The sequence below is a fragment of the Microtus oregoni genome, unplaced genomic scaffold, assembly GCF_018167655.1.
Source record: "Microtus oregoni isolate MIOR12 unplaced genomic scaffold, Mior012 000025F_ref0000491, whole genome shotgun sequence".
Lineage (NCBI taxonomy): Eukaryota > Metazoa > Chordata > Mammalia > Rodentia > Cricetidae > Microtus > Microtus oregoni.
In genome coordinates, this window is record NW_024543084.1 from 7,174,009 (window position 1) to 7,186,561 (window position 12,553).

Consider the following 12,553-nt stretch of genomic DNA (forward strand, 5'->3'; position numbering starts at 1 on the left):
TAAAATATAAAAATTTCTAAAATGAGTTAAAATAGAAATATAATATACCAATGCCTATGGGATACAATGAAAGAAGTCCCCAGAAGGAAGTTCATAGCTCGAAATGTCTATGGGGCTTAGACATGTAGGAAATCTGCAACCTGAATGCCAGATGGCCCCCACAGCCTAACTCCTGCTTATCCTAGTGAATCCACCGGACTTTAGCTAATCTGCACCTCCCCCATCTTCAAACTTTGATAGGGTTCCACATCGAGTGCCCACAAATCTAGGGAGCCATGCTGCATTATTCCCAAACTTCAGACTTGACTCTGTTTACAACTGTGTGCCAGTCTACCCTGCTGAATCTCTCTGAACCTAGTCAGCCTATGGCCTTGCCACCTCCCAGACCAAGCCAGGAACACAAATGTTGGCCTAAATATGTTGAGTCCCACCTGTACTACCATTTCCAACAACCAGGCTTACTCCAGGTTACACATCATGTAGCCTTGTTCAGTTTGGTGAGAGCCCTGGGCCTTCGCCAACCTGTAACACATCCATCCTCCAGGGCTAGCCTAGAACACATCTGTGTGCCAGCAGACCTTGTTGAGTCCTAGAAATCATGTCTGCCCAAACCATCTCCAACGTTTAGGCCTAGAATCAGTCACTGAACCTGTGTGCTGACATAGTCCAGTGAGTAATCAAAAACTTGATCCACTTAAACTAATCAGTCTAAAAGAGAAACAGAGCCAAGCGGTGGTAGCTCACACCTTTAATCAAAGCACTAGGAGGTGGGAAGAGATATGGCTGGGTAACATGGGAGATGAATATAATGCAAGAGGGGACAGTATTCAGTCTAAGGTTTTGTAGAGAAAGCATTCAGTCTGAGAATTCATAAGATAAATATCCTAGTTACTGAAATTGTAACAAAATCTACACATCTATAGAAAAAAGTTGACTTCCAAACATCAGATGCATTTAGAACTCCAAACAGACATGACCAGAAGAGAACTTCTCCATGAAGCATCACAATAAAGAGGTCAAAAATACAAAGTACAGGGGCTGTAGACCTTGCTGAGAATTATAAAATCACTGGCTGCTCTCCCAGAACATCTGGGCCCAATTTCCAATGTCCACACTGTGCCTCATACCTATAATATAATGCTAGGTCCATTCTTAACAGACATAGAGGAAAACAAAAACAAACAAACAAAAATCCAACAAACAACTAGCCCCCAAAAGACTGTCTTAAAATTTATATGGAAGTGCAAAATACTATGGATAGAGGAAACAATTTTGAATAAAAAATATACTTGATTTCAAGTTATTCTACAGAGCCATAGTAATAAGAATAGCATGCTGGTGGCACAGAAACAAGACACACAGATCAACGGAACATAAAAACATAGTGGAAATATAAGTCTGTGATGTGAGATTCCCCTCTCTGTAAGCTATGAATAAGTTGTATTACCTTGGTTAATAAAGAAGCAAACTGCTTTGGCCTATGGCAGAGCAGAATATAGGTAAGCAGGAAAACTACACTGAGTGCAGGAAGAAAAAACGTGGAGTCAGGCAGAGGCCATGTGGCTAACAAGAAGCTCCAATTGACTCCCACTTTGGTGGGTCTAGAAGCCCCCCTTTTGTAAAGCTTTCTCAGGCTTTATGTGGAAATCATTGCCAAACTTTGGGTACCATTTGTAAAAGAAAGCTTCTGTCCCACCTGGTCCTGCAGCTCTTCAGTCCCAAAGAAATACACAGAGGCTTATATTGATTATAAACTGTATGGTCGGTGGCTCAGTTTATTTCTAGCTAGCTCTTACATTTTAAATTAACTTGTAATTCTCCTCAGTTTCCTGTGAGTTCTACATCCATAACAGTTTCAAGACTGTTGGCTGAGATGATCCAGACACATAAAACACTCCAGTCAGGACATGATCATAATCCTAAATTGTCTTTGGGTCCCCGTAAGATTATCAATGACCCCAAACAGCAGGAAGTAGCCTAGAAAACTATGCCCACATTCCCCAAAAAATGGATTATGCATGTTTGTCTTTGTTTAGCATGTTGGTTACAAGTTGTTACAGATAATGGTCAGGAAAAAAGCTAAACAAAGGAGCTTAGATTCAAAGTTATTGTTTAGAAAAGAGAAAAAGGGGAAGTGCTGTGGGATAATGTCCGTGCACTTTGTAAAGATCTGTCACTCATATTGGTTTAATAAAATGCTGATTCGCCAGTAGCCAGGTATAAAGTACAGGCAGGGCAACCAGACTAAGAGAATTCTGAGAACTTTCCACTTTCTGATGTCTTCTTCAATTTTTTTCTTCAAAGATTTAAAGTTCTTGTCACACAACTCTTCCATTTGTTTGGTTAGAGTTACTCTGAGATATTTTATGTTATTTTGGCAATTCTGAAGAGTGATGTTTCTCTGATTTCTTTCTTAGCCCATTTATCATCAGTGTACAGGAAGGCTACTGATTTCTTTGAGTTAATCTTGTATCCTGCGACATCACTGAAAGTGTTTATGAGTTGTAGAAGTTTCTTAGTAGAATTTTGGGGGTCACTTATGTAAACTATCATATCACTAGCAAATAGTGAAAGTTTGACTTCTTTTCCAATTTGTATTCCCTTGATCTCCTTTTGCTGTCTTATTGCTCTAGGTAGGACCTCAAGAACTATATTGAATAGATATGGAGAGAGTGGACAACCTTGTCTTGTTCCTGATTTCAGTGGGATCCCTGTAAGTTTCTTTCCATTTAGTTTGATGTTGGCTGTTAGCTTGCTGTATACTGCCTTTATTATATTTAAGTATGTTCTATCATATCCCTGTTTTCTCCAAAACCTTTTATCATGAAGGGATATTGCATTTTGTCGAAAGATTTTTTGGCATCTAATGAGATGATCATGTGGTTTTTAGTTTGCTTATATGGTGGATTATGCTGACAGATTTTTGTTTGTGGTTTTTAGTTTGCTTATATGGCGGATTATGCTGACAGATTTTTGTTTGTTTAACTATCCCTGCATCTCAGGGATGAAGCCGACTTGTTCATAGTGAATGATGGGTCTGATGTGTTCTTGGATTCAATTTGCCAGTATTATATTGAGTATTATTCATCAATGTTCATAAGTGAAATTGGTCTGTAATTCTCTTTCTTAGTAATATTTTTATGTGGTTTCGGTATCAGGGTAATTGTAGCCTGATAAAAAGAATTTGGCAATGTTCCTTCTGTTTCTATTGTGTGGAACAATTTGAGTAGTATTGGTAATAGTTCCTCTGCAGAGTAGAGGGTGCCTGAACTGGCTTTGTCCCACTATCACACTGATGATTATCTCAAATATCACCATAGAATCTTTGTCCAGCGATGGATGGAGATAGAGACAAAGTCCCTCATCAGAGCAACGGACTGAGCCCCCAAGGTCCAGGAGCAGAAGGTCAAGGGCAGAAGGAGGTGGTGTGGGAGAATTGTCTGTATCCTGTTAATTATATTTTAAATAAACACTGATTGGCCAGGCAGGAAATATAGGCCGGAAAACCAGACAGGAAGTAGAAATGTTGTAATGAGAACAGGAGAATTCTGGGAAGGAGGAAACTGATTCCTCCCACTCCTGCCCAGACCACCGAAGCCAACAGGATGTGATCTGCCCCACTGAAAAAAGGTATTGAGCCACATGGCTAACATAGATCAGAAAAATGGGTTAATCAAGATGTGAGAGTTAGCCAGTGAGAGGCTAGAGCTAATGGGCCAATCAGCTTATAATTTATGGAGACTTATGTGTGATTTTCTTTGGGGCTAAACAGTTGTGGGATATAGGCAGGACAAAAACCCCAACAACAAACAGGACCCCATTCATGTACAAGGAGGGAGAAGATGAGCAAGGAAGTCAGGACCACGAGGGGTTGGTCCACCAACTGAGGCAGTGTCCCTGTTCTAATGGGAGCTCACCAAATCCAGCTGGACAGGGACTGAATCAGCATGCGATCAAACTGGACTCTCTGAATGCGGCTTTTCTGAAAATAGGGGCTGAGAAGCCATTGATAAAGGCATCGGGACTTGTTTCTACTGCATATATTCAGCAGTTATAGGTCTGTTTAATTTGCTTATCTGGTCTTGATTTAATTTTGGTAAGTGATATTTATCCAGAAAGTTGTCCATTTCCTTTAAGTTTTTACAGTTTTGAGGAATACAGGTTTTCAAATTATGATCTGATGATTCTCTAGATTTCCTCTGTGTCTGTTGTTATGTCCCCCTTTTCATTTCTGATTTTGTTAATTTGGATATTTTTTTTCTGCCTTTTGGTTAATTTGGATAAAAGTTTGTCTATTTTGTTGATTTTCTTTATGAACCAACTCTTTGTCTCATTGATTTTTAGTGTTGTTTTTCTTGTTTCTATTTTGTTGATATTAGCTCTCAATTTGATTATTTCCTGCTGTCTAGTTCTCTTGGATGAGTTTGCTTCTTTTTGTTCTAAAGTTTTCAAATGTTCTGTTTTGGCAGATACACTGTTATCAGCCAGATGCAAAGGTAGCAAGATAAGAGTGCCTCACTGATAAAAGGTACCAAGCCATGTAGCTACACATGGACAAGAATTATAGATTAATTTAAGATGTAAGAGCTAGCAAGAAATATGCCTGAGCTATTAGTCAAACAGCGTTGTAATTAATATAGCTTTTGTGTGATTATTTGGGTCTGGGTGGCTGGAAAACAAATAGCGCAGTCCCCTTTTACAGGTCTATGTTCTACAGATATCTGATATTTGATAAAGTTGCCAAAAACATATTGGAAAGAACATGTATAAGTGATGTTGGGAAAATTGGTATCTACATGCAGAAGACTGAAACTAGACCCTGCTTTATAACCTTGTTTGAGGGAGGAAGGAAAAGGGATGTAGGAAGCATACAGGACATACTTCAGGGAATCAAGGATCTCAACATAAAATGTGAATTTATGAAATGTCTAGATGAAGAAGTAGGAAAGATACTACTATATGTAGATGCAAGAAAAAAACTGTATAAATCGGACCCTGGTTACTCAGGAAATAATGCTATCGATCAACAAGTAATTGCACCTCATATAACCAAACGTTTCTATACCTGGAAGGAAAAGTATCGAGCGGAGACACAGTCTACAGAATCGGAGAAAATCTTTAACAGCTATGCATCTGATTTAGAATTACAATGTAAAAAAAAAAAAGTAAAAGAAAACTAGAAATAAAAACAAAGAACCCAATTAAAATGTGCCATGCTTTAGAGCAGAGCACTCTTAAAGGAAGAAACACAAATGACTAATGGAAGCAGTGGTCAACATCCTTAGCCATTGAGACGATAAAATTAAAACTCCTTTGAAATACCCTATTACCCCATTCATAATGGCTATTATGAAAACAAAAGAAAATATGTTAAAGATATGAGGGAAAAGGAACCATTTTTTCACTTTTGGTGGGAGAGCAAACTGATACAACCACTATGAAAATCTGTGTGGATGCTTCCAAAAAACAAACAAACCAAAACAAAACCTAATAATTGGTCTGCCAAATGACCCATCTATACCACTCCTGGGAATATATACAAAGGAATGAATACCTAGCTACAGAGAAACTTATACATCCATGTTCATTGCTCCTCTCTTCAAAATAGCCAGGCAATGTAAGCAACCTAGAGTGCCCATCAGCTGACAAGCAGATAATGAAAATGTGGTAAACATACAATTTAGAATTTTAATCAGGTGCAAGAAAAATGAAATTATAAACAGATGGATCTAGAAAATACCATATATTAAATGAACTAAGCAAGTCTTGGACAGAAAAATTACACATGGTCTCCCTTAGGATTCTAGCTTTGAATTCTTAGACTGTGATGTTATGTTTAACTTAGAGAGACTATAGAAAGGGTCCATTAGTGGAAGTGGAACAAAATACAGGCCTAAGTGGAAGGGGAGGGCAGCAGAAAGCATGTGCTATGAAAGTAGAGAGAGGGAATACTAAGGATGAAAAAATTTACTTTCATGGAGAACAAGTTAGAGAACACAGAGAAGTAGGTGAAAAGATAATCAAAAACAATGACATAAAGAAAAAAAGCTCCACAAAGTTAATGATTGGCTATAAAATGTGTGAATATAGGTACCCCAAATGGGTGGCTAAAGTATGTCACAGAAGCCAGAGATTACTCAACAATATTCCAGTATGGTTTCTCCTCCTCCCTCTCTTTCCTTAGGGATGAAACACAAGGCATGGAGGCAAGTGCTCTAGCAATGAGAACATCAAAATAGCTGTTACTTAGAATGTTCAGTGAGCATTAATATTGATAGGTACCTACTGTTTTATTTCAGAACACATTTCCCCCAGTTCTGTGGTTTCTAAAGTTCTTCCCTGATATAACTTGAGAACAAGAACATACACAGATATTTTTAATATGTGCACTCTATCATTATACATATATACAAATTAATAACATTTTAACAACATTTACCTTTTTGCATTCTTCCATTTCATGTTCAAACATTGCACTGAAAACTGGAGATCGAGCTGTAACAATAATAAGCACCATTACTTAATGCACAAATTTATTTTTAAAATATTTTATTATCCAAAGGAGAAGATACCTGCAAGCACAGACTTATGAGCTTTGAATTCTTTTCCTCTCACAAAAAAGCAGCAATCTGTAAATCTTGTGTTTTCCCAGAGATTACCTAAGTCTTCTGCTAGCCGACATTCTGGTACCTTCAAAGTGTTTGTATTAGTATATCCTGATACATTTACTGAATCCTGAACCACACTCACCTAATAAAGAAGAAAACAAGGAAAACATTTTATACAGTATTTTAAATAATCAGTTACTATGTGTACATTTAATATTTTCAACTTAAAGTATCGTGGTTAATTCAATATATTATTGATCAAAAATCCTAGTACCCTCTTAAATAAATTTAATATAAGTGAGTGAAATAGCATAGAAGCTTAAAAATAACCTAAATATTTTTCAATAGTGACAGTGTATATAAAAGTAAATGTCTTACCAATTGATTAAAAAGTTAAATTATTACAATCACAAAATTATTTCCTAATAGAAACTCTGCAATATCATCATCAAACTTGGCAAGCTTACATTTCTGTAGAGTAAATTCTGTTGTTGCTTTTCACTTATAGCTCATTGTATTAACAACTCACGGTATTATACATACAACTTGTATAGTTTTCAGAGACATACAACTATTATTATACAGAAATTGGAAATTTGGGGCTGGAGAATTGGCTCAAGAGTTAAGAGCACTGCCTTTCCCAAATGACCTAGCTTTGATTTCCAGCACTGACATGGACATTTTCAACCACTTGCAACCCCGTGGAATACAACACTGTTTCTGGCCTCTCTGGGCCAAAGGCACTCTGTTGGTAGGGAGACACAGATGCAACCCCCCACCACATTAATAATATAAAACAGATATAAAAATAAAAATGGGGAACTTAATTTCAAGTTTCAAGATAAGTAGAATTGATTTAAATATTTATTAAAATTGATTTGAAACTTTTAGTTACAAGAATTCCCACAAAAGTGACTGCAATTATCAAAGTTCACGATATTTTATAGAAAGACAAAAATGAGTAAAGTACAAATATACTTTATGTGAAATCATAAGAGCTGGGATAACTGTGACACTGCCTTTATGTAGTTCCCATTAAAGATCACTGTTTACTGAATCAAATCTTTCAACTTTCACATCATCTTTAAAAGAAAGCACTCTATAACATTATGTTGAAAATTTCATATTACAATAAATGACAACAGAAACGAAGTACTTCAACTAGCAAAGCAAATAATTCAGAGCAAATGAACAATTTTTAAAAATTAACTTACATATGCTATTTTAGTTATGCTTTTGAGTGCTAAATATTGGGAACATTTGTCATAAAGCAATAGATAATTTAATTCGTTTCTTGAAAGTATAATTTAAAGATACACACATTAGGCTTTGGGATGGTTTAGGTGGTAAACTGCCTGCTGCTATACAAACATTAGGACCAGAATTTGATCTCTAGCCCCCATGTGAAAAAAACAATTACAGTATCAAGTGTAATCTCAACACTGAGCAGGCAGGGAAGAGATATCCAGGTGCTTATCTTTCCTTATAACAATTCTGATCAAAGGCATTTATTACAATCTTATGAGAAGGTACTATAAAAATTTGGGGGCCAAGCTATTATGTATACAAAGTCAATAATAAAGGTTCTATTTTAAGACTTCCATCATTCAAATTTCAGTACCTTCAAAGAGAAAAAAAATACTTCCCTGATCTTTACTTGATTGTCCCATTTTATTATATATCAGTATACCAGAAGTTAATGATGCATGTGGAATGTAATAAATACTGACATAAATAAGTACTAAGGTTTTATTTAGGATTTTTTTAGTATATAATGTAATTAATTGATTATATTAAGCATTACTCTTGAAATTTTTAGGTAGAGAATCATATCTGTTTATTAACCTACATAAATTACATAGCAGATATAAAACAGTATGGTAACATTTGATTTAGGAAAAGATTTCTTAAATCCCACGTGTTGTCTCTAATTCACGGTAACATAATTGTGTGTGTGTGTGTGTGTGTGTGTGTGTGTGTGTGTACATGTGATGCGAATGCACAAGTGTCATACTACCAATGCAGCAGTCAGAGGAAAACTTTGAGAAGTAATCTCTTTCCTTCTACCTGTTTCTGAGATTGAGTCGGTCTTGTTGTCAAGTTATTTCAAGTTAGACCACAAGTTTTGGACTGATTCTCCTATCTCAGACTTTCATTTGTTACAGAAGTGCTAGACCACAAGTACATGCCACCACATCTGGCTTTTTACATGGGTTCTAGTAATCAGGCATGCGCGTGGCAAGTGATTTTACCCACTGAATCATTTCTTTGGGCCCCAAGATAGTATATTTGATGTAAAAACTTGACGGAAAACACACAATAAATAGATGACATAGATAGACAGACATAACTAAGAATGAAAGAAAACAGACGTTATCATCATAGATGTGAAGCACAGCTGCATTCTGTGTAAACAATCATAATTAAAAAACTTGTATTCCTTACATACCTCCCTAGTGCTAGCAAGGCAATGACACATTTCAATTCGGATGGAAATTAATGACCTAATTAAAACTGAGAAGTGATGGGTTCATTATTCTCATATCTAAAATTTGAAATGATAAAAATATTGAGAACAGGTAATGAATAACTTTATTTATGGAACCTAGAGAGAAAAATTCAGGAAGAAGGCTGAGATTTTCAATGACTTAATAAACAGGACAGTTCCCTTACTAAACTTGCCACTGATTCACCCTAAGGATATAGCATAAAACAAAAAAGAATATTTGAGCAATATAACTGAATGTGCATGTAGCTAACAAATCTGCTTCTTCTCTTCTGTGGGACTGAAGACAATACTGGTTCTACCTTTTAAAAACTTGAACCCTCTAAAACCATCCCAAAAGCAAGATGCTACTAAAGCCACAAAGGACTACAATGCTGTGTCTCTAATCAATGACTTGCTTACTCTATACTCACTACAGAGGCAGAAACTTTTAAAAGTCCAGTTTAATGTACCTCCTAGAAGAGGTAGATGATAAGAGTTTGCACCTTTCAATAACCATTTTACAAGTTCTGGTGATGGCAAGAGGGTAGTCACATTTTCATTTCTCACAGCTAAGAGTTCAGAAAACAAAACACATCTTCCACTTATTACCGTGTTTTAAACAGTCAAGTCAATTTGATACCTCATAAAAAGGAAAAGGTTTTATTGTTTTCTTTAAATATGTTCTTAAGAAAGAATGAAGTTAGCTTTATGAAAAGCTTCTCATTTATTTTAGCTATACATATATTTCTCTGTTTATTAAGGAATGCCATAGATCTGTAGACTATCAAGAAAATTTAAAATTTTTAAGGTTTCAAAAGATGAATGAGTCTGACCCATGTTCCCTTTCTCTAACTCATTCTCAAGTCTCACTTGTTGCATCACTTGGAGAAAGGAAGTATGGCTGTTTACACTGTTGGAAATTCTCACCTAACTCTTGCCACGTGAGCCACTACACAGACTGCAAGACTAAGCTATGTCTTGCATAAAAACAGGTAGCACCCAGCTGCCTTACCTGTCTACAGCACCACTTGCAGTGGAGGGGGAGGTGCCAGTTCTCTAGGGAGGGCAGTGCAATGCTTCCTCCTCTTCTGCAAGCAGTGTGGAGATGCTGTAGAAGGAAGGGCATCCATGAGAGGAATGGAAGGAATGATGGAGGGCACAAAGAATGTTGCTTAAAGGTGATTTTTGCCCACCTATGCCCTAGTGTCCAAGAGATCATGTCTGGGCTGGTGAAAAGCGCATTTCAAGATCTAAAAATGGGATCTGATCATTACCAACTTAAAACCATGTGTCATAATACATTCTATGGGTCACCAGAATTATTATTTAGCATAGAAATAACAAAATTCAAAATGCATACTTGAATAATCCTAAAATTAATTTCAGCCTTAATTCTGAATTTATTGATTGTCTAGGTTCCAGTACATACACTCGAAAAATACCTATTCTCACACACTACTTCAGGTCTATAATACAGATTACTTAGATTCTTTTCTAAAGAAGGTTCATTCACTTACTCAAGATTCTCAGGTTGTTGCTTGATTTTTCCTTAATACATTACTCACATAATCTTTAAAGATCATTAAATTCTAAGACAACAGTTTAAAAAAACAAACATTTTTAAATTAAGGTAAACTCTAAAAATTCTGGAAGAGGCTATATTAAACGCAAAAAAAGTATAACATTTTTTATTTTATAAATAAAATCTGTTACTTTATTATAAAAGTATAAACTTTTATTTAAAATACTACTTAAATACCTCCTTATTGCAAACAAATGTTACCGTTTTTTTCCCTTGAAATCATGAGAAACTACCCAAGTAATTGTATTTATAACAAATAAATTGTATAGTTCATATATGCAAGTATTTCTCTATGGTCTTATTTCAACTCCAAAACATCTTCAGTATGATACAATACAATGACATGCAGTTGATAATCTTGAAAATATAATCTTTGGGTTTACTCTACAAAAATAAATCTCATGATTTCATATGAATAAGTCTACCCAATGATAAAAATGACAGAAGCAAACCCAAACCAAAAATGAAAATAAAGAGTAAATTCCAGGTACAGGAAATGCTCATAATTTTCAAAATATGATGTGTTATGAATATAAATTAAGCATTTATGTTTGTCAAAATATGTGGGCATATCATTAACATCTCAGATTTGTTTTTTAGAATATTAACACCTATTTGACGATGTTAATCCAACAGCTTGAAAGACAACGTTTTCCATATACTTTTTATTCAATCAAACTATGAGTACTAAAGTGGAATCAGATTAACCTAAAAACTGGTTTCTTATATCAGAGTTATTCAGAATGAAGAAGATATTAAATAAACACAACAAAGATAGACATATCCAGCTCATTCAATAAGAAGGATTTAGTATATGGTAGGCATAGCTATACAAACAACTAGAGACAGGATAAAAAAATACAGAACATCACATTAATTTGTAAGATAATTTTAGTCAGCTTTTTATGCTGACTTTGCAAAAGAATTTATGAAACATATCAATCACTTTAATTTCAAAAGTATTAACCTAGTTCGTACTTTTGCCACATCACTAAGTAAACCATGGAATTCTTTATTAATAAAAACATACCCACCTCACAGAATAACGTAAGCTTGTCATCTGGTAAGAGACCATTGGCTTCATCAAGCAAAAAATCCCTTCTAATGAATTTTTTAAATCCCCAGTCTTTCCCCTGCACAAATCGATAAGCTCTTTGGCTTTCTGGTGGAAAACAGAAGTTTAAATAAAACAAGTATCAAAGATATATTTTTTCCTTAATGGTAAAGAAATATAGATGTACAGGACATAAATAGAATATTAATTGTGATTCATTAACCATGTGTATAAATAAAGTATCTGAAAAAACGTGCCAAGGAGCATAAAACCACTTCATTGTTGCTCAAAAGTTTGGCCAGTCAATGAACTTAAATGAAGATTTCTGACTCTCTTAAGCAAAGACATCATATCTGACAGAAGGAAAAAACATATACAGACACACAGACACTCATTTTCTCTTTCTCTGTCTCTCTCTCTCTATCCATCTTTCTCTGTCTCTCACACTATCTGTTTCTCTGTCTCTGTCACTCTCTCTGTCTCTCTGTCCCTCCCCCCCCCTCTCTCTCTCTCTCTCACACACACACACACACACACACAGCTTGCCTAAATGAAATAAAATCAAAACACACTAACACAGGCGTAAGTAGTCATCATCTAATTTCAAAACTCTGTTAGAATATATCTTTTCCTGTTTCTCCCCTTAAAACTAGGCGCTCTGATTCATTAAGAATTTTATTCATTTGTTTGTTTGTTTGTTTGCATGTATGTTTTTCAAGGCAGAGTTTCTTTGTAGCTCTGGAGCCTGTCCTGAAACTAGCTCTTGTAGACCAGGTTGGCACAGAGATCTATCTGCCTCTGCCTCTGCCTCCCGAGTGCTG

At 35.6% G+C, this 12,553-nt stretch overlaps 1 protein-coding gene across 3 annotated transcripts in view; it reads right to left on the reverse strand.

Moving 5' to 3' along the window:
- The window catches only part of Spopl (speckle type BTB/POZ protein like), a 56,473-nt gene that overhangs the window by 12,035 nt on the left and 31,885 nt on the right, over positions 1-12,553 (reverse strand). The window contains exons 5-8 of one of the 3 annotated variants that reach the window (XM_041674640.1): positions 11,713-11,840; positions 10,109-10,204; positions 6,573-6,750; positions 6,440-6,495 (exon numbers count right to left, since the gene is read on the reverse strand). In XM_041674640.1, the coding sequence (XP_041530574.1) occupies positions 6,440-6,495; positions 6,573-6,750; positions 10,109-10,204; positions 11,713-11,840 (458 nt within the window). Of the gene's footprint in view, positions 1-6,439; positions 6,496-6,572; positions 6,751-10,108; positions 10,205-11,708; positions 11,841-12,553 lie in introns of all 3 variants that reach the window. The other 2 variants (XM_041674643.1, XM_041674641.1) reach the window with 2 other exon arrangements.